The sequence below is a fragment of the Brachyhypopomus gauderio genome, chromosome 17 (assembly GCF_052324685.1).
Source record: "Brachyhypopomus gauderio isolate BG-103 chromosome 17, BGAUD_0.2, whole genome shotgun sequence".
Classification (NCBI taxonomy): domain Eukaryota; kingdom Metazoa; phylum Chordata; class Actinopteri; order Gymnotiformes; family Hypopomidae; genus Brachyhypopomus; species Brachyhypopomus gauderio.
The window spans coordinates 12,219,474-12,244,832 of record NC_135227.1 but is presented as its reverse complement, the minus strand read 5'-3'; the positions used below and the strand labels follow the sequence as shown (position 1 = coordinate 12,244,832).

The following is a 25,359-nucleotide window of genomic DNA, read 5'->3' as shown; positions in this document are numbered from 1 at the left end:
TGCAGGATTCAAAAAGTTCAAAGTAAATATTGTGTAATAAAAACTCATCAAAAGATACCATTTTAAAAAATGCATTCAATTACTGTTGAACAACCAACAGTCCACAAGATAGAAGCCTTAAGTGCAAAATGTGTAATATTGCTGCTGAAAATTGCCAGACTAAGACTGACGGACACGAACATAGGAGCGTAACCCTATTTTGATTCGCGTGAAAAGCCAAACTTTGTGAAGGCAATCGAGTAACACAGTCGTGTTGACATCCAGTCTCAACACATTAACTAGTGCATCCACCCGCTTGCGGTTTTTCTGCATTAACTAACCAGCAGCTATTTGATCACTGGTGAAGACGGTCCATTACGGTTCTCCTTCCCAGTGCTACCTAGCCAGGTTGGTGCTTCTCTTTCGGCGGAGCTACTTAAGAGTCTAGCTTGTCAAATGTACTGACAGTTAGCCCTCTTGTGTGAACTTTGAGATTCGTGGGGTTTTTCCTCTTGAGAACTACTCCATATATTTTATCACCTGTTTCCACTACAAGACATCTAGTCTTTCTCGTAGTCATATTAAAAAATCCCATACAGGACTCGCCGTTTTCTCCCAACTTTTGTTGTCGTAATTGTGCAGGCTAGCATAGCGAGCAGGAGCTCTAAACAAGAGACGTGACGGACCATGAGGTGTCGTGCACTTCTGCCAGCTAATGTAAAACTAGTACTGAAAAAGATCGATCTCATATCAGTTCACAAGACTTATAAATAAACTGACAAACACAAAAACAAAGGGTATCCTATCTATAATTTCAGTACGTTTTAGTTAGTTTTCTAAACATGTAATATAGTTATAGTTAGTTATCGTTTTTTTCTATTAATTACCGTTATTATTTATTTCAGTTAACGAAAATGTTTTTTCAATATTAGTTTTCGTTTTTTCGTTCGTTTTCGTTAACGATTATAACCTTGCCTGGAACGGCTTTAGGGCAGACACATGAAACGCTCTGGACGCGCGGCAGTCCCCTGGCAGGCTGATTTTGTAGGTGACTGGGTTAAGAATTATATACGGTCCCACATACCGGTCCCCCAGCTCACCTCTTCTGCCCAGGCACCCATCCTCTGTGGACACCCACACCTTGTCTCACACCTGATAGAATGGCGCGTCGCTCCTTTTGCGGTCTGCCTTGCTTTTAAATCGCTTGATCACCTCTCTCAAGCACTGATGGGTGTCCTCCCACACCCTCTCACTCCTCTTGCACCACTCCTCAGTGATGGATTGGTTAGAGGATGTGGTGTTCCAGGGGTATAAGGGAGGCTGGCGACTGAACACGCACTCAAAGGGCGTCTTCTCCATGTGGCATGAGTGAGAGAGTTTTAAGCGTACCCGCCCAGGGCAGCAAGGAGCACCACATGTCCATGTGCTCACTGCAGTAAGAACACAGAAACTTCCCCACCTCTTGGTTTGCACGCTCCACCTGACCATTAGCCTGAGGATGGTACCCAGAAGTGAGGCTAACAGTGATGTTAAGTTTTGACAGGAACTCCCGCCACACCCGTGAGGTAAACTTCGGCCCCCTGTCCGACACGATATCCTCAGGCAGACTGAATTGCCTGAATATATGCTGCAACAGGGGGTGCGCCATCTCCCATGCGGTGGGCAGGCCAAGCAATGGGAGGAACCGAACCATCTTGGAGAACCGGTCTATGACAACCAAAATAGTGGTGTTACCTTCAGAGGGGGGAAGGTCCGTGATGAAGTCTTAAGCGATGTGAGTCCATGGTTGCTCGAGCACATGTAGAGGGTGAAGTTTGCCCGCCGGAGGAGTGCGCAGCACTTTACAATGAGTGCACACAGAGCAGGAGGTAATGTGCCTCAGTATATCATGGTGTAGCCCCCGCGCCACGTGTGAGGCTGTGTCCATCCCACAAAGTTCCCCAGGAAGTTCACCTCCCGAAGGTAGAACTCACACTTCTCCAGCTTGCAATACAGATGATTGCGCAGGACTGTGTCCAGGAAGAGCCCGCACATCATGCACATGTTGGTCCAGGGTCTGTGAAAAGATCAAAATGGCGTCAATGTAGGCGATAACGCATCTATTAAAATATTCCCTCAAGACCTCATTAATGAACACCTGAAAGAACGACGGGGCTGACACCAAGCCGTATGGCAAGACGCCATACTCGTAGTGGTGGTACTAAACGCCGTCTTCCACTCATCCCCCTCAAGGATGCGGATGAGGTTATAGGCAGATCAAGTTTGGAGAATACACTCGCAGACCGCAAATGCTCCAGTGCTGAAGGCACCAGAGGCAGAGGGTAGGAGTAATTTACCAAGAGGGAATTGAGCCCTCGGTAATCTGCGCATGGCCTCAAGCCCCCATCGTTCTTCTTAACGAAGAATACGCTGGCTGAGGTAGGTGAGGTGGAGGGGGTTATATAGCCCTGCGCGAGTGCCTCCTTGATTATTGCCCTATAACTTTCTCCTCCTCCTGCGATATGGGGTAAACACGTCCACGAGGAGGCGTGGTACCCGCCTTGAGCGTTATATGGCAATCCCAAGGACAGTGGGGGGGAAGCTGAATGGCTTTGGTGGAGCTAAATAACTCGGCTAGGTCTCTGTACGGACTGGGGATCTCTTGACTTGCGTGGACTGAATGGCCACACGGGGAGAGAACTGAGTACCACTGAGTAGTGCAACCCATTTAAGTAAACGGCCCGTGGTCCAGACTATGACAGGGTTGTGCAACTTAAACCAAGGGAGACCTAAGGTGATAGAGTGTCGTGTGAAGGGTAGGATATACAGGATATACAGACACCAAAACTGAATGGAGTTCCTGTCCTAAAGCTCCTGCTGCTGCTTACCAAGAGCCCTTCCTTGCAGAGCGAGGATCTCCAGAGGAGAAGACTCTTCACCTCCGGCCGCTCCAGGCTGCACATTCTGTGACGCGGGGATTGAGGCGGATGAAGGCGAGGGTTGCATAGTACAGTCTTTATTATCCATACTTCAAATAAGTGTGAAAGAAAAGAATAAGCACTGCAAAGCAGCAATACAGCTTGCATGTCGTATAGGTCCCAATAGACAGGTAGGTGAGAGAGACAGTACAGTCAACCTGTACATTTTAACTCCCAAATAAAGGAAACTGGTATGGAAGGTATAAATGATTCTGTGGTGTTGATAAGATAAATAAATGTGGTTAATGTACATATTGTTCACGTACTGTGAAGACAGTCAAATGCATGTTTTCCACTACGGCGATTTTAAAAGTATCAGCGGCTCGCTAGGCTTGTAAACAAACCGCGCACCACGAAAATGTAGCAGTGTGTCGCCCCGTTAGTGCAGGTGAGCCCGCGGACCGGCTGGGGAGCCGCACGAAACCAGGCAAAGAGCCGCATGCGGCTCACGAGCCGCGGGTTGGCCACCCCTGTACTAGGGTGTATTTCCAAAGGGGAAAATAAACAAACACCACCACAAACACTGCAATATAGAATGGGAAAATATATATTTGTATCCACCACCACATGCACTGCTCAGTTAACAGAATATTGGGTAGAGCCCAAGCAAAGAAAGGAATTAAACAATCCTAAACTAATCTAAGACTTAATGAAGCAGTAGCGAACGAGCAACCATGAGCCAAAAAGCAGCTCTCTTTTGAGTCTCCAGACACCACTTTTAACATCGTAGTCCTGCCCAGCAATCTCCTAGTTGCTCCTAGATTGGTGGATCGAGCAAGACTTTAATGAGAACCACTATCCAATGGCAGCAGAACTCCGGACACATAACACACTTAGCTTAAAGTAGGGTGACAATATTTTTGTTTGGGAAAACCAGGACACTGTGTGTAAGTTGTCGAGCGGGGGGGGGGGGGGGGGGGGGGGGGGGTGTGGCGACCGTAAGTTGTCGAGCGTGGGGGGGGGGTGGCGAACGTAAGTTGTTGGTTCTCCGCCAGTTGAGTATGATGAGGCTCAGGGATTCCGTGTCATACAGCGCCGTGCTCAGGGTCCTAGTGCCTGTAGAATTAATGGCCCGATTAACGTAATTTAAAAACCAGGACTTTTCCACAGTTTTAAAAAATATCCCGGGACGCCCGGGACAGGACGTGAAATACGGACATGTCCCGGGAAATACGGACGTTTGGTCACCCTAGCTTAAAGAATAAACCTGTTTTGCAAATTTTTTATACAGAATTTAAAAAATAATAATTCACAATAAAGCACAGCGTACAATGATATTAAGCTCAGGACAGAGCATCTGCCACTACATTGTCAGATCCTTTCTTGTGATGGTTGTAGTCTTGCACACTGACGGTCCATCTCATTAGCTCGTTCAGACTATACAAGCAGTACACAGCTGAACAAGATTTCTTCAAACTCCGATGTACAAATTTAACATCCATTCCAATCCAGTGTTCATGATGCTAGTTTTAGAGGTGTCTATTTCAGCAGTGGTGGCTAGTCAATAAGGGCGCCGCCCTCATCAAATTATCTACTTAGACATTTTTTTAAGTGCTGGAATTTTTGGCTAAAGTACTTGAAAATGTTTGAAATTGTAACTCTGTTTCATTTAACAACAATATAGCTATCTGACTGAGTAGTTTGCTTCTATTACATTACAAATACAAGCGACAAGTGTTCTAACATGACGAGTAATTCCAGCATGAAACTTGAGAGAACCTGAAGACATTAAGATTGTGCATTTTGAAAATAAACAACCATTAAAATAAAATATATGCTAGCATGGTAGCTAAGCTAGCTACTGGAGCAAATCCTAACCAAACGAGCATATTTTTAACCAGGGCTCTCAAGTTTTGGATTCATGTCAGACTGTGAGATTTGTTGACGGGGGGGGGTGGCGAACGTTAATTGTTCAGCTGGGGGGGGTGGGGGGGGGGGTGGGGGGTGGTAACGTAAGTTGTTGAGCGGGGTGGGGGTTTGTATATCGCGATCGATCGCCAGTGGAGGGCGACATAGATATGGATCGGAGGTAAATAAACTAGATTTTTTTTTCTCGCCGTGTGAAATCGGAAGTGTGGCGTGTGAGCATGTGAAGACGGTGAAATGCGTGTGTCACACGCTCAATGCGTGAGACTTGAGAGCCCTGTTTTTAACCATATATGTATTCAGCTAGTTAGCTATGTCATCTAGTCAGCCCCGTCGACAAGGGGGGACAACCGGGTCTGTTGTCCCGGGCCCCAGGGCCAGGGGGGCCCATCAAAGAGCCCAGCAATTTATTTTTTATTTAAAGTCTATAATTTTAAATAATCTTGAAATCTTTCATTAATATAAAATTTTGTACTCAAAATAAGCTCAATGGCTAAAATATATTAGTTTTTTACCTATCTGCATATTTTCCATTAAGTGCATACACCCCCACCTCCCACTGAAAAATGGTTTGATCCAGCATCGACCGTAGCTGGCTGGTACCCGCCCAACAGCGGGAAATACAGTGGTGGATAGTAAGTAAACATATATCTGGAGCGCAGAAAAGAAAGGAAAACATTTACCTGACGAATTTTAATGTATTTTAATGCATTGTGTTCCAGGTTTGAAAACTGCTGGAATTTAGGCTAAAGTACTACTTCGTTTCACAACAAATGTAATTCCAGGACGAAACATGAGAGAACGTGAAGACGTTAATATTGGGCGTTTTGAAAATAAACAACCATTAAATAATGTAAATAAAAAGCGAATTATTTCGAGTATATGTATAAATATTTAACTTAATTAAGTTTAGCGTTCAGGGAAATATTGAAATGGACCTTTAAAGTGACGTACAAGTGCTTTAATTCCATTGTATAAACCCTGCAAACATGACTTTTGTGACGCGGCGCGCGCGAAGTTACAAAATTCGAGAGGTGCACGACCTCGCGAATCGAATCGCAAATCGAGGCCCTCGCGCACGTTCGGTGCCACTGCGATTACGTCATTTTCGCCGCGCGGACCCTCGCGCCGCTCGCGACACGTCAAGTATAAACCAGTCAGCTGTCAGAAACAGCTTTGATGTGTGGCTATATTATATACTATATTGGGGGGGGCACATGAAACTTTCTTGTCCCGGGCCCCAGCAAGACTGTCAACGGGCCTGCATCTAGTATAAAATGGCAAAAAGCTTCTGTAATATTCTTATTCTTCTGATATTACTGAACATGCTACCATCTCTTTTAATGCAATGAAAAGTTTCATTCATCATTTTGAGTATTTGTGTAATTGTATAAATAGCTAATTTACTACAGCTGTAAGTTTCTGGAAAATAATGAAAATGGACCTTGAAAGTGCTTGAATTTGACCTTGGAAAAGGTGTATGAACCTTGCAATTTACAAACTCAGCAGCAAGCTTGTGATCAAAGATGAGCTTATACCTGAGAGTTCTCCAGCTCTTTATGCTAACAGGGTGCAATGTAAGCAATCCATTTTATTGCGTTCCCTATCTGCTGTTTCAAACCCCTGGCACTGAAACATTGTGGACAACAATGGAGGTATAATATTTGAAACATCATTCTAAGAAATACAAATGGCACAAAAGTAGCTGCAGCCATCTTGACAATGATATGAGGCTGGGGTTCCTTGGGAAGCTTAGCATCACTCAACAGCTAGATGAAGGTTACAGGATTGAGATTAGAAGGCACAGTGAAGATGTGACAAAAGATCTGCTTGTCCTCTCTTGAATAACTGACTGTATGAGTTGAGCTGGCATTGCATGGCCATGATGAGAGTAAGAGCTTGGATAAGTATGTGTGTGTGATATATATGTTGCCTTTTGTTTTGATTTTTCAGTTTGTTTCTACCCCCTCAAAACTTTCAGCAACAGCTGCTATTGGATTTCAGGTGTTTATTTCAGAGGTTTATTTACTCCAGTGTTGCACTGTTGCATTGTGGCATGTTGATGCCTAGTGGGCCAAATTTTCTTAGCTAACGCTGGGGGGTAGCACATAGCTATTCTTATTCTACCAGATGGGCAATATTCAGATGAAGTGCTATTGATATGGTGGTATGCAAGCTGGAGTTGTTTGAGTATTGCAGGGAGTCTGGATGTTATGTGCTTTTGAGCAGCCTTTTCAAAGTAGGATGTGACTACGATGGGGCAGCAGTCATTGAGTATTGATGCTGGTGAGTTATTCGGAAGTGGTATGATAGTAGTGGACTTGAAGCATGGGTGAACGATGGCTTTGCTCAGGGATATGTTGTATATATATATACCTGGGCCCGCTCCCACCCCCCCGAAAAAAATTTGTTTCCTCTCCTAATTAACTGCAATAAAAAAAATAATAATTAAAAGTTGAGACGACAATACAGCTTTAGAAACACAATAAACAATAATATCTGTACTTGATAACTTCTTAAGCAAAATAAGGTTCCAACAAAATGAGGTTCACAGCTCCGTGTTCCTCGGAAGCGGAATATGTAAACAACATGCACGAGGGCATCAAAGGAATGAATCGAAACTAGCTAGCGGTGGTACGCTAACGACAGCTAGCATCGCCACAGCGGGTGGAAATTATCATACAGTTAAGCCCGCCCACTAAGAGGGAAGATATGATTGGTCAATTTTACTGTCATTTGAAACTGGTATTGCGCTGAATTATAACTGCCAGGCCCTCTGTAAACGAACAGCGGACATCACAGTCCTGATAGGGGGAGACCAGAGGTGTCAATTCCAGGTTCAGAAAGTAAAAGTCCTCACCAGGATTTTGCTCAAGCTTGCTTAATTTTTCTAATTAGTGCAATCCAGGTAAAATTAGTGGAATCAACACAATCCAGGAAGCCTGAGCAAAATCCTGGTGAGGACTTTTACTTTCTGAACCTGGAATTGACACCTCTGGGGGAGACACAGGCTCACAGGCTTCCACTTAACTTAAACCCTCACCTGCCAACACAGATTGAATAGACACGGGTGAATAATTTTTTTGCTTATATTTTTGTAATTGTTTAGATGTCGATTGTCAAACTGTAAGTAGATAAAATATAATTGGATAAATTATATTATATATATTTATGTTTTAAGAATATTTTAGGCCCTCTGAGAGGGCGTAGAGGGCCCTGACGGTTCCCCACTGATATATATATATATCATCACATCGCACACTCCACCTGGGATGTGTTGCTTGACAGTAGCAGTCTCTGAACACATTCGTCAGTGCATTCAAAACTTAGAGTGCTGAAGAACAGGTCCTTATCTGCTGCACATTGCTTGCTTCTGGTTAGTAGTGGTGTGCTTGCTGGAATTATTATCACAGAGATAGGTGGAAGTTCCTGAATTCCTGCTTCATGTTTATGTAAACCCGGTTTAGTGTGTTTTCTCCCCTGGTTGCAAAATCCACATGCTGGTAGTAAGGTCATAGTACTGTCCTCAGGTAGGCCTGATTAAAGTCTCTAGCGATGCAATAAACATAGTCTGGCATTTTGCATCATGCTGACAGCCTGGCACAATGTGAATAGTGTATCTTTTGTGTCAGTTCTGGGGGAAATGTAAATAGCTATGATGCTAATGGCTGTGAATTCACAGACATGGTCGATATTTTAACATTTTATTTTCCAAACTTGTGTTTTGAGACACAGTTGATGTAAGTAGAAAACCAAACCACCTCCCCTGCCACTGAGAGCATGACTCCGTTCTGCATGAAATGTTTCTTAGCCTATCCGTACTAATGGTTTTATCGGTGCTATCGGCAACAGTGGAATTTAGCCATGTCTTGGTGAACATAAGGGTAAACACTCTCACCTTGCATTTCCAGTGAGTGGATGTTAGACAGCAAAATAGATGGAAATGCAGGTCTGTGGAAATTAGACTTTAGACTCCTACTAATACTCACTCGAGTACTCACTTGCACTGCTTGCATTGCTTCCAGCAACCGTTGTTGATGCTAGGTAACACTGCTGTTATCTACAGTGTAGAATACCCAGTAAAACATTGGATAAGCTGCAGAATTAGTTGGATGCATGAAGACCACAACTATAGACTAATCTTGTGTTTGACTGTGTTGGAATAGAGCAGCTGCTGTCATACAAGGTGCTGCCATCTTGTGTATGACATGACATCCTTGAAATGAGTCCAACTATTGTGGTGATGGTGTCAGCAAATTTAATTATGAAGATGGAAGTGTGAATGGTGGTGTGTGCATATGTGATAAGTGTAAAAAGTGGAGGGCTCAGCAGAACCCTGTGGGGTTCACGTGTAGAAGGTGAAGATAGATGTTATGGTCAGCCAGTGACGCCAGTGACGTTTGCATTTACAGCAGTTACAGAATTTGGCAGTCCCCCTTGTTCGTATTGACTTAAAGAGTGCTTTGTAGTCTCTATCAAATACATATCCTCATAGATAGGTATGTCCATGACCCATGAGCACATAGAAGAACCATGGAATTAAACCTATGCCACTGATGTCAAATGTGGAGCCAATGTCCACATATAGTATTCTCACATAACTACCTGGTTCTTCAGGGCAATGTGAAGTGTATCAGGTCAGTGTGAAGCACTGCTGTAATGGCATCTTCTATGGAGTGATTTGGCTGGTGTGCAAACTGCTTATGCAGATCTGGTGGAGTGATGGCTCTAATGTGTGAATGTGCACACCTCCCAAAGCACCTCATGACTATATCAGAATTATTGGATGACATGATATTCAGGCAATTTATAGCTGATTTCTTTGGCACTGGGATGACTGTGAATGATTTCAGCAGCTTCAACAGCAGCTTCTTGTAGCAACAGGTTGAATATGTTTGTAAGCATATTCAAACTTATTCTTCATAATATGTATATGCAAGCATATTCTGTATGCTGACCAAGTCTTGTTTTCAGTACTGGGTCGGGCACTCCATCTGGGCCTGCACTTTGATCGCACTGACCTTATTCTGGGCATCACCTGGTGGTGCTGTTGAACCAATATCTGCCCTCCAACAGGTGGGTTAATGAATGGGGCAACCCCCTGCTTTGAGTGTCAAAGTGAGCACATAACCTGTTCAGGACATCAGAATGGTGTCATTACCGGGCAATACATTGGTAGTATTTTAGTCAGTGAGTGCCTTGATGCTGTTCCATACATTATATGGGTTGTTTTTAAATGTGTTGTTTATTTCTATGCTTTGTGTCAATTTGTTGTTCCTATCTCTGCTTTGCATCTCGGATGCCTCTTTTGTGTTTACCTCATGCTTCACTGTAGGCTTGTTTGCCACCTGATCTGAATGCTGCATTTTACTCATTGTGAACTTGAGAGGTGGACACAGCTCCATTTATGCAATTACAAAATCAGGATCCAAAAATCAGCATCAGACATAAAGGCATAGATTTTAACCATGGTATGAGGAGAGGTCAAATAACAGAGCCAAAAACAGTAATGGGGCAGTAATGGCCTGGTGGTAGGGAACTGGTCTTGTGACCGGAGGGTCGTGGGTTCGATTCCCAGACCTGAGGCCATGACTGAGGTGCCCTTGAGCAAGGCACCTAACCCCAACTGCTCCCCGGGTGCCGGGCTAGGGCTGTCCACCGCTCTGGGCACGTGTGATCCACAGCCCCCTAGTAATCACTAGTGTGTGTGTGTGTGTGTGTGTGTGTGTGTGTGTGTGTGTGTGTGTGTGTTCTAACTGCACAGATGGGTTAAAAGCGGAGGACAAATTTTGATTGCGGTGTAAAAATCACAATTGACAAAATACGGCACATTTACACATTACATTTAAAAACACTCTGAGAGAAGGCGGAGTCAAAACAAACATTGCAGGAATGGCAAGATTTGAATAGATCAAAAGCCAATCACTGGCTGAAGTAAATAGGCAACAGGTAATGAGTCTAAAGAGTCTAAAAGTGCACATAGTGGACTGCTGTGGAGACTGATCAGTATTCTGGGGAGGAAGAACTCTGGCAGTGAGAGTTGGTATTAAGTCCAGGTGACTTAGTGGAGTCAGACAGTACCCACTCCCCCAGACGCAGTTCCAGAAGCCAAAGCTTGCCGATGCTTGGGCCTGCCTCAGGGCAAGGAGCCGAATGACTGGGATGATCTCTGTGAAAGTCCATGATGAGAGATGGGTCCAAGATGTCCTCACCAGGAGCCCAGGCTTATTCTTCAGGACTGTACGCCTCCCAGTCCAACAGGGAGAACATCTAGCCCAGCATCTGGAATCCAAGAGGGTCCATATCAAATAGGCCATGGAAAGCAGAGGCTGGGCCAGGGAGTGTGCAGGCTTGAGCAGTAAAACATGAAAGGTAGGAGGAATGTGGTAGCTGGAGGGTAACTGCATCTTGTAACATACTGGTGATGGTTAGCAAAAGCCTTTTTACAATGGATTGCTCACTGAAAATGGATGTATGTAGCCTCCTATACCAAAGCACTCTGTTCCATCCAGGTGTCCATAGCAAGGACGGGTGAGGGTTCTCCTGACCAGGATAAGAACAATGGCTGGAAACCTGAAACATGCTGGAAGAGCATTAGAACAGTGGAGGCATTGACCAGTTAATTTGGGCTATATAACACCCAGGAAAAATATCTGCTCCGTGCTACTACTTCAGTGGGGCTGAAGGACCTGACTGATATTCTAATTTGTTAGATATAGTACTTATGCTCATATTTTTTTCTATCAACAAATGATTCCTGAATTTTGCAGTATTCCAGTTCAACTGTGTGTTTTACTGTAACCCACTGTACTGGCTAGGATACATTCTATGAGTAGATGACAGAGCACTTTTGTAAGATCTATTAAATGCCAAAAATGTAAATGATTGAGCATCTCCACCTGACTTAGTTTGTGGGCACTAACCTGAAGGGAAGCTCCCAGTGATGTTCAGTTCAGGTGTTTGCAAAAATAATGTAAAACGCAAGACATAAATTGACTTCCTCAGTCTGACACAATGTCTTTAGGGTAGCCCATAGAATTGGAGCACATCTTGGAACAGGATCTCTTACATTTCCATGGTACTGGGAAATTGGGGCAATGGCAACAACCTGCATACACTGAAGAAGTGATCAATAATCAATGATATAACCGTGTTTCCTTGAGATAGGGGAACTCTGAAGAAATCTATAGACATCCATGTTCAGGGTCTTTTAGGAACAGGGAGTGGTTCAAGTCAATCAGCTGGTGGGAGGACATTCAAGTATTATATACAGTACCTGGCAGGACAACATAATATAATTTTCCAAGCCAGGCTACCAGAGGTAAATGGAAAACCAACTGCATCATCTACCTGATCCCAGGTTTCCTAGAACACAGTCAGGCAGTTAGGGAGGATTCTTGAGTCTGGTCCCTAGTGAACTCTTCTGTGATCTCCATCCCAATGGGAGCTACTACACAGGGCAAGTAGAAAATGGATTATTCAGTGTCGTGCCTGAGGATATTGTCATTATGGACTTTGGACAAGGTGTTGGCTTTGGTGTTTTTTGACATAGGATATACCAGTTTGAAATTAAATATTGTGAAAAGCCCTGCAATCTTGAGTTCCTGTCTTGATTTAACATATTCCATATTACTGTCATCTGTCAGAAGAAAAACATGGCGGATAGCACCCTCCAGGCAGTGCTTCCACTGTTCTTAGGACAGTTCTTTGACTAGCAATTCATTATTCCATGCACCATAGTTGTGTTCAGTGGGTCAGAGTTTCCACAAAAAGAAGGCACAAGTGCAGCTTTTGGGGATTACCAACTCTTTGGGGTGGCTTCCACACCTGTCTTAGATTTGTCTCCCTCTACTACAAAGTGCTTAGGGTGCATAGGTGAACCAGGACTGTGCCAGAAATAAAAAGTTGCTTCAGTGTTGTGAACTAAAGTTCTTGATGAATCTCCTAAATAACTTTGTGAATCCCAAGAACCTCTGCAACTATTTTATTATTCTCTGCTTAGGCTAGTCTGGCACTTTGATGTTATCCAAGATCACTCCTTTGTGGATTATTTATCCTAAGAAGAATGTCTCAGACTGAAGGATCTTCTCCAAAGATCTAGATGTCTGCTAAATGCTGCAGCATAGTTGACATGTATGGTTGCCATGCTACTCAATGATTCTGGAATAGATTAGTGTGCTATTGATGTAGACTAACACACAACGGTTCAATTGCCCAATTGTATTCAAATGAGTTTGTATGCCCTGTGAAGATCAAGCTTGGTGAAGATGGTGGCTTCATGCAGCTGCTCGATAGCCAACACGACTAAGGGAAGTGCATAACAGTATATTAAAGTGATGGCATTGCACCCTTGGTAATCGATACATGGCTTGAGCCAACCATCCTTTTTTCCCCAACTTAGAAGCTGAGCTAAGAAGGTGGAAGGATGGATATATCCTAATACTAAAGCATCCAAAGGTAAAGAAAGGGGATAGACTCACCTAGGAGGTGCAATCAAAGAGAAGATCTATGTCACAACACCAGCTAATACACCCCTGCTTTGAGAGCCATAGGCATGGTGGAATCATGAAATCATGTAACCTAGGGGTTCATCATTAATGGCTGTGGTGGTAATAGATGGAGGCAACAGGACAACATGTAGGTCTAGGGAATTGGTAAACCATTTCTGATTTCAATGTGTAATACATAGTAGGCTTGTCGCAATTGGTATTGAAGTCAGACTTTTGACTTTGATACTAACACCTTGGCATAAAAACCCACAGAAATTGTCTGAACATAAAATGTTTATTTGATGGAACACAGAAAAACATGATTATTGTTTATCCAGAATACCGATTCAATTGCTCAGGCTATTCACTTTTGAATACAACAAATGTTACAGAATCATCAAATCAATCAATTAATTTGTTGCATTATAGTGCTGAAAATGCACTGAACTTTCAACGCCTTCGAACACTGTTGTTCCAGCTACTCTCAGCTGAAAAAGCCAAAATCTGAAAGGTCATGGCATACCCAAAGGCTGGAGTCTTTCATAGTTTAAGATCTGTTCTTCCATGTTCCTGCCACATGGTAAATCCTCAAAAACTGCCCAGATATTTTTTGAGAGAAGGCAAAGTTTATGAAATAATGGAATACAGAGGTAACAACAACTTAAATGGTCTCTGCAGAAATAATTGATCTATACCCAAACGGCATGTTAAATAAGTAGCAGGTAATGAGTGTAAACACTCTACAGGTATGCATATTGGGTTGCTATGGAGACAGCACTACTCTGAGGAGGGAGACCTCTGGTGTTGAGAGTTAGCATTAAGTCCAGGTGTCCTAACAGAAGCAGACCGCTTTGCCATTCATCCTCAGTCTTTGGTAAAACACCTTTATTATGCTTTGAGACAATACATTTTCAGTTTATAAGTTTATGTAGCCTAGGAATGAACCAGCATATTCATCTCGGTCTGTTCCCACTGCAAAGAAACCCCAATGTGTACTTTCAAAGCTGCTTTGGAGCATTTATGTGGAATCCTCGGAACACTCTTTTCCTGTACTGATGGATGGTTTTGTTCTGCTGATCTGTGATCTATAGGATGGGCTCAGGGATAGGGAAATCTAGAATGATTGTCTTTGATGTGCAGAAAGTAGAAGATATAAATGCTCCTGGGATGTTTGTATACCCTGTTCAGGTCAAATGTGGGCATAACCAATTAGTGTGTGTGTGTGTGTGTGTGTGTGTGTGTGTGTGTGTGTGTGTGTGTGTGTGTGTGTGTGTGTGTGTGTGTGTGTGTGTGTGTGTGTGTGTGTGTGTGTGCGTGTGTGTGTGTGTGTGTGCGTGAGTCCCCTGCTATGCTGATCATGCCATCCAGGTGCACAGCCAGCAAGTTGTTAATTCCATCACGTAGGTTTTCCAATGCTAGTTTAGTATTAGCTTGTGGAGGAATATAGACTCCCATGATTAAGAGTAGTCTGTTCAGAACTACAGGTCTGGACAGCAGGTCTGTTCTTAACCATGGCTGTGCACATTTTGTTGTTTAGATAGACACACACTCCTCTTCCTCTGCTTTTCTCAGAGCTCTTAGTATGCTGTGCTTTATACACCTGCTAGCTCAATAGAAGCATTTGGAATAATGTATCCAAGTCACTATGATGATCATGACACAGTGAGTTATTGTTATTCTGATCTCATCCATATTGTAAGTGAGAAATCTGGAGGTGGTGAGGAACAGGTTCAGATGTAATGGTCTGTAGAGATGCGCTTTTAGCTTAGCACATAGCTGTAGTACCTCAGGTGGACAGTAGGTGCAGCATATTGGGGCTCCCTGCAGCATATTGGGGCTCAAAAAAATGGATCAGAATGACGACAACAGGTTCATTATCAGCATTTGATTCAAAGAGCCAAGAATATTGTGAGATTTTGGAGCAGTTTTTGAAGCAAACAAAATAGAAAATGAAGATAGGCAAAGAGTGATACTTGTCAGTGTTTTGGAAGCACAAACATTTGGGAGCACAAACATCAGTTTTACTGTCTGAAACTGACCTGTTGTTCGGGGGGGTGTCGAGTGTAAGTTGTTGAGCGGGAGGGGAATGGGGAGTGTAAGTTGTTGAACACAAATTAAGTACTATTTCGCAATCGATCGATCGCCAGTGGTTGGCGAATTACTAAAGCGTCAAGTATAAACCTAGCTTTAGACGGAACAGTCTCAGCAAGAGCAGCATCTGTTAAAATAAGTGGGGGGGGCGGCGTCAAAAACATATTAACGGTAAATCAAGTTGCTACTCTCAATCACTACCCCATACCCCATGTAGAAGACTTGTTTGCATGACTGTCTGAAGGAAAACAGTTCACCAAATTAGATATAAAATATCATGTTTACCAGCAGATTCTCATGGGTGATGCTTCTAAGCAATACTTAACAGTAAACACTCATCATGGACTGTTTATTTACAATTGTTTATCTTTTGGGGTCAAGTCAGTGTTAGACATATTCCAACGAGTCATAGAAGAGATAACTGCAAGGGATTCCACGAGTAGCTATATTAGGCTTGTCCCGATCCGATATTTGGATATTCGGCCGCTGATATTCGCAACAAATGCGTATCGGTATCGGATCGGCAGGTATTGGTATCGGCCGATATCGGTATCGGAACGGAAGTGCAAATAAATATCGGTATCAGATCAGAACTTCAAAAAGCTGGATCGGGACATCCCTAAGCTATATATCTAGATGATATACTAGCGATGGGAACAAATGAAGAGGACCTAATGCTTGCCTACGGCTGCAAGATGACAAATGTTCATTCCTGCACATGGATGTGCAGTATTTAGGTAACAAGGTGGATGCAAACAGATTGCAACCTCTGAGAAGTAATGTAAGAGCCATTGTAGAAGCCCCTACTCCAACAGTAGTATCCGAGTTGAAAGCTTACCTAGAACTTTTAAACTGTTATGGGAAAACCTTGCCAAACCTGTCCACACTTCTAGCTCCACTACACTCTCTAAAAAGTCAAAAAAGTTAAGAATTATGAAGTTTCACAAGTACCTAAATATTTGAATGTTTACCATGTACACGGACCATAAACCGCTAGTCTCTTTATTTAGGAAGAAGTCCACACCACAGATGGGCTCTGCTATAGATGGTCAGGCTTTTTCAGTGCGTGTGAGTATCTGATTGTTTACAGACTGGTAAACTGCATTCCAATGCAGACAGGCTGAGCAGATTACCAATGTCAGATCGCATGGAAGATGAATGCCAGACAGAGCAAGTCCAGATGATGGATCTTGTGGATGAAGTCCCTGTGGAAACCGAGCAGATTAAGCGCTGGACAGTTTCGGATCCAGTTTTGGCACAGGTACAGCAGTATGTGTTAAGTGGGTGGCCTACGGTAGTGGAGTGTCACCACACACCGTATTATCAGAGAAGGGAATTCAGCATCGATAATTGATGTGTTCTATGGGGATCACGAGTAGATTTGCCACAAGGACAAAGAGTGTTGTTGAAATACTTACACCAAGCACACATAGGTATGTCCCATATGAAGGGGTGCTAGATCCTTTGTATGATGGCCAATCATGGACAAGGATGTGGAATATGTTCAGTCCTGCGAACAATGCCAAAATCACCAAAAAGCATCACCTACAGCACCACTGCACCCATGGGAATGGCCCGAATCCCCTTTGTGTAGAATTTGTGTTGACAATGCAGGATCATTCATGAGAAAGATGTTCCTAGTCATTGTAGATGCTCATTCAAAATGACCAAATGTCCCCTGAATGCATTTACTACACAAGTTACAATTGAGAATTGCACCAAAGCTTTAGTGTTTTTGGTCTACCTCAATTAATCTCAGATAACGGATCATATTTCACGAGCACTGAACCTTGAAAATGCAAGGAGACACCATCAAAACAAAATTGTTTAGGTTTTTGTTTAGTTACAGGATAACACCTCACGTGACTACAAGCATCTGGCATGCAGGGTTGATAATGTTCAGGAGATTGACATTTACCTTCAATTTACTGACACCTGACATTAGAGCAAGAGTGCATAGCAAGCAAATAAAGCAAAAACAAAGCCAACTATGGATATGGGCTGAGATGGCTTCCAGCTATGGTATTTTCTTATCTTGAGAAATGGAAAGATCTGGAAGAGACATGTAGATCAACTGAACCTAGAAACCATCAGGTCTTCAAGTATGGTTGAATCAGGTCACAGCCAAGCGTCAATGACAGAATCTGCGGAAACTCACGAAGATGCAGTCAAGGAACAGGCAAACCCTGGACCTGTTTGTAAGATGATGGATCATGCAAGTGGTTCTGCTGTGTTGGTGCAACGATCAGCCAGGGAGCATCGCCCTCCTGAGAGACTGAAGGACTTTGTTAGATAACTTAAGGAAGTTTTATTAGTTAAGACACTAAAGGAATGTTGATTTTTTTCTAAGTGTAGTTGGTATCTAAACTTCCATAATGTATAATTAGAGTATGCAGATATTCATGGTAGTGTAGTCTGTATGATTGATATTAAAGATGTAAGTAAATTGTTATAAGTTTTGTGACGGGCAGGTGTGAGCAACAAAAAGGAAGCGATCACGCCAAGTCTCAGGGAAAAAGGATGGTTTAATATAAAGTGTGCAAGCCTAAAACCCGTGCAATAGATCCAAATTAAGGATATAATGACCAGCGGTCAACTGGTACAAAGACAAGACATATATAGACAGACAAACGACCATCAGGTGGGAACGGATCACGGGCTCCGCCCACCTGAGGGGCGTACACGACGTCACAAAACAACAACAACACAGCCGCTGTGGACGGAGGCGACCGGTAGGGGGCCGCCTCACCGTGACAAGTTTATTTAGTTTAAGCAGGTATTCTGCTCATCTTAAAGGTGGAGGAATGTTGTATCTTACGTGGATTGTAGGTGTCCCTGCTGCATATAGGGGCTATGTTTAGAACAAAGAGTAGACAGAATAGAAGCAGAGTGTAAGAAATATACATGGGTTGTGAGGCTGCTGTTGTCAAGGTTCAAGGTTCAATGAGACTTTATTGTCATTCACATCACGTGTGGTACATGAGGTGGAACGAAATTAAAAACCCAAGGTCCCAGTTTTTACCCTTTTTTATCTGTGCATGTTAAGAGTAAAACAAGAGAAAACTGACAAATCAGAGTGTTGAGTCCCGATACAACAAGAGCGCAGCCTGATTCCCCACTTCTGTTTCCTTTTCTTCTGCCACTTATGTCTCTTTGCTGGACAGCAATTCCAGTGGGCTGAGGTATGGTTAGGATCTACAATGGGATAAAAATTGTGTTGAATGGGAAACCTGTATGCCCAAAATGAACTTGGATCAGTCAGATTTCTATAGAGCCAATGCTTTACGTTCATTACAAGTTAAATGAACTAATAGAAAGATTAACTAGACATATTAACTAAGAGAGCTAAAAAATGAAGAAGAAAGGAGAGTGAGCCACTACATCTGCAGTGAACAAATGTTAATTTTGACACAAATGTGAGCACTCCCAAATGTCTGTAAGTGTGCTTTTGATTCTGAACAAATGCTAAATAAGCGAACATCAATGAATGTCAGTATCTTTGTGGAAGCTGCATAAGTGGAATTTTAAGAGGAATGTTGTTCTTAAAAAACAGTTTGTCCCTATCAATGCTCAGTAATTCACTTTGAAGCACATTCAGTCCACACCGTCTATCACTTGTTTGCTTGTTCCACTTATCCGCATTCACACAGTGACATCATTATGTAATGGAACAGACCATCACAACCATAATCATGGGTGGCACTGCAATACGATCATTAAACTATAGTAACAGGTAACATTTAAAAAAATGTATATATTCATTTACAAGAGTGAGGCTTTTTTTTTAGCATCAACACACAAATATGTGTCACTGTCCTTTGGCTCATGAGGTTATAGCTGACCATTTTTTATGTGCAGTCCCTTTATTCTAGTTCTTCCCTGAAAGGTGGACAACGCAAAGACTTCCAATCCCTAGGGAGTGAATAAATTAATCTAAAATGAACTATACACTGTTTAGGAAGTAGTGTATAAAAGTGCACAAAGTTGACGCAAAAGTTCACCAACCACTTTTGCTCATTTTGATTTACATGCAAAATGTAAAGCCAGCGTTATATAGATAATGTCTTCTGTGTGGTGATGTTGCAGGGAAACCCACTTCAGTTCCCTTGACCCACATCACAGGATTAGTATGTAGGACCCTGTGGAATAGAATGCAACTTTAGTTTGCACATTTTAGTTCTTGTTTTAAGAGCACAGCAGACAATAGGGAATGAACTCTTTCTATGTATTTGTCTATGCAAGATTACAAGTGCTTCTTTATTTGTATGTGTACACTTTTTAATCAGTGAGTTTTATGGCATTTAATGGCAGCTAAAATATCAGCAGATGAAACGAAATACACAAATAGCAAAAAAACTTTTGAAAATGACGGCCAATCAACTTTACAAGGGCTGATGAAGACCCACCTTTGTCATGGGTTCCTTGGTTCTAGACCAGCAACACAATCCATTTTATTTGTTGCAGAAAAATCATTAATTTATTTTAGATTTTACTGACATGTCAGTAGAAAAGTGCTAAATAAAATTCAATACAACAGCCCACTTTCATTTAGAATTTCTTCTGTTTATGCTGTATGCCCATTGACCTGGTGTCATATATTATTATCAGTCTGTGTTAAATCTTCAGTTTTCAATGGATAGAAGTCATTTCTCTACTAACTGAGGTACATCATTTTCCCATCAGATCTGGATGACCCTGTGGTGACAGTGCACCAGAGTGTAGGAGAGGCTAAGGAGCAGTTCTATTATGAGAGGACGGTTTTCCTACGGTGTGCTGCCAATTCCAACCCACCAGTTCGGTACAGTTGGAGACGTGGACGAGAGTTTCTGTCCCAAGGTTCTGACAAGGGCGTGGAGATCTATGAGCCTTTCTTCACACAGGTGAGCGTTAAATATCTTAGGCATATGCCTGTTCTTTTTCACTATGTTGATGTCTCCCTTGACCAGAGCATCAAACTAAATGCATGATACTAAGCATGTCTATTAAGCAAATATGCACTAATGTGTATACAACCTCTCTTACGCTCTCCGCTCCTTTTCTCTCGTGAGATATCGTGCTACAAATTGCACCTACCTGAAGGGGAATCTCTGTGCGACTCCTTTTGCCTCCACTTCAGAGTCATCACTATCGAGAGTGTAGAGCACTTTGACAGTGGGAGTTTTCTCTTGTCCAGTGAGGAACACATCAGCTGTGACAGCTTCACAAAGGCTGATTTCAAAATGTGGCCCAACCACACCAGATACAACACAGAGACTGAACAACTAAATGGCAATTCAAAACCACTAATGTATTTTGTGTCAGTAATTAGTCATTGAAAGCAGCTTTTTAATGTTCCCTAAGGATATATGTATAAATGCCGCTCTATATCCTTTTGCTCAACAATGTGTCATACCAGACCCAGTCTCACCTATAGAAATTTAAACATGTAAAGTGCATAGCTGATGTCACTGAAGTCAACAAAGCAATTTATTCAAAATAGACCACGCAGTGCTACCTTCCATGAGCAGCTGAACCATTTGCAAATTCATTGCATTGGTACTAAGATTTCAATCCAAAGTGACATACTATTACAGTAATTCAGTTAAACATAGAATACTTGGTGAGGAAGGGAGATGTCCTTTCAGGCATCACAGAATGAGCCCTCGGCTGAAGCACAGCCAAAGGGAGCCATTTGGATGTAGTGCAGGATGATGAGTTAATGGTGTAAAATGAGGACTAGCCAGGCTTTGACACATAACTCCTCCACAAAGGGCCAGTGGCCAGTCAGAACAAGGATGAACAACTTAAATGCAATGACTAAAATGCAAATAACTCAGCTTATGTTTCCATGGCACTGTTTAAGAATGATTGAGGTCAGTCTGGATAAGTATGGATGAACTCTAGGTTGTTTTTTAAGGTATCTCAAACATATGTTTTTTTTCTGAATGTGTCAAGCAGTATTTAGAAGTAGATCAATGTAGATCTAAGAACGTGATTAATTCAGGCTTCAGTCTTATACTGGCATTATTGAGGGCCACACTTGACGTGGATTTGGACCATTAACAGCTCTTTTTTCACATCAGTATGGAGGCCACACTCCGCTCAGGGCCGTCAGAAAGTACTACTCCATTATGCATGAACCTGTAACGTTGAATCAAATTAATTTTCTCAAGGATTACACATACATCTTTCTGTCTGTGCTGCAGGGGGAGACAAAGATCCTCAAGCTAAAAAATCTTCGACCTCAGGACTACGCTAACTACACCTGCACTGCCTCAGTCCGTAGTGTCTGTGGCATCCCCGACAAAAGTGTACTCTTCCAGCTCACCAACAAAACAGGTATGCCCCTAACAAACAACAAAACAAAGATCTCAAGACATCCACTAATCTAGGTTATCAGTCCTATCTCTGTCTCTTGGTACTCGTTTGCTGCGAGAATCAAGCTGATTGTCAAAACTAATGGGTGACATGCTGTGAACACACCTGACATTTTAGACATTTTCCAATAACAAATAGACTGAGCACAGCAGGTGTTGGAGAGCTTAGTAAGTGTATTAAACTTGATGGCATGCCAGGACGTTTCTCTTCCCCTGCTTGTTGATGGCTGGACATGGTTCCTTTGGGCAGTTAATTCAGTCCCCAGAAGAACCATATTCTTAAGTAAATTCCCCTGTGGCTTCCCAAACTCCTTATCAGTCCCGTTGGGCTTCACTTTCTCTCATGGCAACGACCTGACCTTTACGGGATCCATTAGAGTCCGATCGGAGCAGGCTGTCTCTCCCCTTCAGCTGTCTTCCTCTCTCTCTCTCTCTCTCTCTCTATCTTTCTTTATTTCTTTGTCTGTCTGCCTCCCACTCTTTGCTTCTCTCTTTCTCGGTTTCTTTCTTCCTCTCTCACTGTGCCTATTTCTCTATTCTCTCTCTCAGCAGCACTCTGGCCACATGTAGGGCTTTATGATGATGACAGAGGCAGGATCGAGTTGCTTGACTGATTGCTTTGCCAACTTCAAGGCACTTACCTCGCAGCATGCAAGAACTCATATGGCAGAAGCATTTAGGGAAAGACTCGATTGTATGTGCCACATTCCAAACACTTAGACATATCACTTATTGTATTGTAAGTACAGTGAAACTCAAAGGTCTGCCCCGTATGGCTGTTCCTACATGTATGATGGGAGCGTGAGCGTTTTGATTTCGCAAGGCTTGGAGAGTTTAGTTAGGGGGTTGGATGATGTGGAAAACAACTCCAATTGATGTCGAGGTCTAATGAAAGAGGAATATATAGGGGATGTATCAACGGTCTGTTCCAGCACTGATGAGTTGGAAACAGGGTACCTCACTTGATTGACTGGTTGGAAAGTGGGTTTTCTACCAATCATTGAACCAGTTGATGACAAAACCTCAGGTACCGTTTAAGTGATATGTTGGATCTTTCACGAGTCCAAGCTTATTTCAACAGTAATGAGCTCAGTGCACACTCTAACAGATTTTCCTAGACTGCTATGTTAGCACTATTTGGTTGGATTATCACTTCAAGCCCAATTTTAGTAACAATTTCCCCTCATTCCATTAGCATCACCCACCATTAAGCTGCTTGTGGAAGACCCCATTGTGGCCAACCCAGGGCAGACGGTGACCCTGGTCTGCATCACCACAGGAGGGGAGCCCACCCCAGTCCTGACATGGGTCCGCAATACAGAGGAACTCCCTAACAAGAGTGTTGTGAATGGCGGCACGCTGACCATCCCTGCCATCAGCACTGAGGAAGCTGGTGTCTACAGCTGCGTGGCCAGCAACAACGTGGGCAACCCTGCCAAGAAGTCCACCAACATCATCGTCAGAGGTCTGTTCCACCGCCTTCGGCACGGGCTATGTTAAAATATTCCCAGTGGTCAACATAGAATAGATGATTCAAGGATCCACAGGGACGTGAAAAGGAATCATTCTCAAATTTCCAGGTGGAGAATGCCTTTACTGGCATTTTTCAGATAGTGTGTCTCTATTTGTCAGCGTACTCTGAATTACAATTGATTGGCAGGAGCCAGGGAGAAGATGAATGCATTTTGCATGCAACCAAATGCAACTAATCACGTTAAGTAGACAGTTTCCATTTCTGCTTTTAAATGCAGTGTGTGGCTGTTTTATGGGAAATTATTCATTCAGAATTAGACATTTATGTACTTGTGTGCACATTCATAAGATCTGCCATTGATTGGAAGCCTTACATAGATTTATAAGCGAATAGCTTTTTGTTTGGTGGATTTTCAAAGATTATAGCTGATTTGGCGTACAGTATAGTTTTATTCAACCACTGATGGATTTCAGTTTTGTAGTGAAAAAAGTCAGTATGGTTATTTAGTAGTAATCAGTATAAAAATCTGCATACAGAGCAACAAGTAATTTTAATGCTTACAATTTCCTTGATGTAAATGTTTTTTGTATGAGGATGGCAATATGTAATTGTGTCCTTGTGTAAAAATCCATGATTAACATAAAAATCTAAAGAAAGGTGAACCTTACATACTAAATATTTTAAAATGGTACACAGTTCATATGGATCTCAGTATGTAATCAAGACATACCTTTGGGAAAAATAGCAAAATCTTTCAGTAATAATTACATTATTAATAGTATAATAATAATATTATTATGTTATTACTAATCATAGTAATATTGAGAACAGGCCTTATTTCAGCAGAGGGCTGCTTGCACATCTGGAGGCTAAGGTTTGAATGCATGGCCTTTTCTGGCTGCATGCTCTGCTGAGAAGTAGTGGAAAATGGAGTCCAGGTTGCATTTGCATGGGCTGGATCAAGAGACAGAGTCAAATAGTTTGCCAAGGAGGAGGATGAGGGGGCGAGGAGAAGCAGAGGCTCTGTGGAGAGCTGTCTCACAGAGAGATGGAGATAGAAAAATGGTGTCACTCCCAAACAATCTGAAGTACTCCTGACACAAAGCAAGCCAGTCAACAGAGCATCATACCTGTGCCAACCAGCCTCTCTGGGAGTTTAAGATTTATTTTGATTAGCTTTCTGATTAGCTTTTCTTCTATATAAATTTTTTTTTTTCAGAGGGAGTAAGAGGTAAGTGCTCAGAATGTCAGTAAAATAATTATCTGTTTGATTCATACTGAAGGCGTCACACACTCGTTAAGCCTTATACAACAATAAAAAAGTATGTTTAATATTTCATGATCTTTTCATGATTCCGCACATCACATCTGAATTTTATGCTCTTGGCAAGATTCTTTGGGCATGTTCATTTTCATGGCAAACTCTACCTGACATTTTTGTTATGAAAAGAAGAACATCACATAGCTCATTCACTTCCTCCCTAATTTAACATTGTATACACTTAACCGAGTTGCAGAATCTGAGAACCTTGGTAAATAAAAGAAAGGTGAAACTTATGAAAAAAAATCCTTCCTTCAGTAACATAATATCTGAGAGAAATATCAAAGAAGACAGAATGCAAATATGTTTTCCTTCAATGCTGTGCAGTTTTTCTTATGCTCATGGACAAACCTCAATTTTACAATACAGAAAATTTGTACTTGCTTCAGTCAAGCTTCCGCTTATAGTAACAAAAGGATAATATGTTTACTTCCTTCTTTCAGCATTTCCAATCTTCTTGTAAATTCCTGAAGTTGATGGAAATTGTAGTTTTGATTTGTTCTTGATTTTTGTTTCGCTGTTTTTCATTGTACCTTTGTAGTATTTTGTAGTAATTACTTTTTAGGTCCTCAGATTTTAATTCCCTTACCTTGTAATTGAAGGGAGACAGGGTCTCTAAAAACACTGTGTCCATTAGATGTGCATAATGCAATGTCTCTTACCTCCATTTCTAGAGAACAGTTGTAAAATGTAAATGTAAATGTGCCGTATTTTGTCAATTGTGATTTTTACAACGCAATCGAAATTTGTCCTCCGCTTTTAACCCATCTGTGCAGTTAGAACACACACACACACACACACACACACACACACACACACACACACT

General features: G+C 42.3%; 1 protein-coding gene across 2 annotated transcripts in view; it reads left to right on the top strand.

The window, feature by feature from the left end:
* The window catches only part of mdga2a (MAM domain containing glycosylphosphatidylinositol anchor 2a), a 178,290-nt gene that overhangs the window by 60,334 nt on the left and 92,597 nt on the right, over positions 1-25,359 (top strand). For both annotated transcript variants that reach the window (XM_076978570.1, XM_076978571.1), the window contains exons 4-6: positions 20,066-20,262; positions 21,568-21,700; positions 22,934-23,203. In XM_076978570.1, coding sequence (XP_076834685.1) covers positions 20,066-20,262; positions 21,568-21,700; positions 22,934-23,203 — 600 coding nt within the window. The remainder of the gene's footprint in view (positions 1-20,065; positions 20,263-21,567; positions 21,701-22,933; positions 23,204-25,359) is intronic.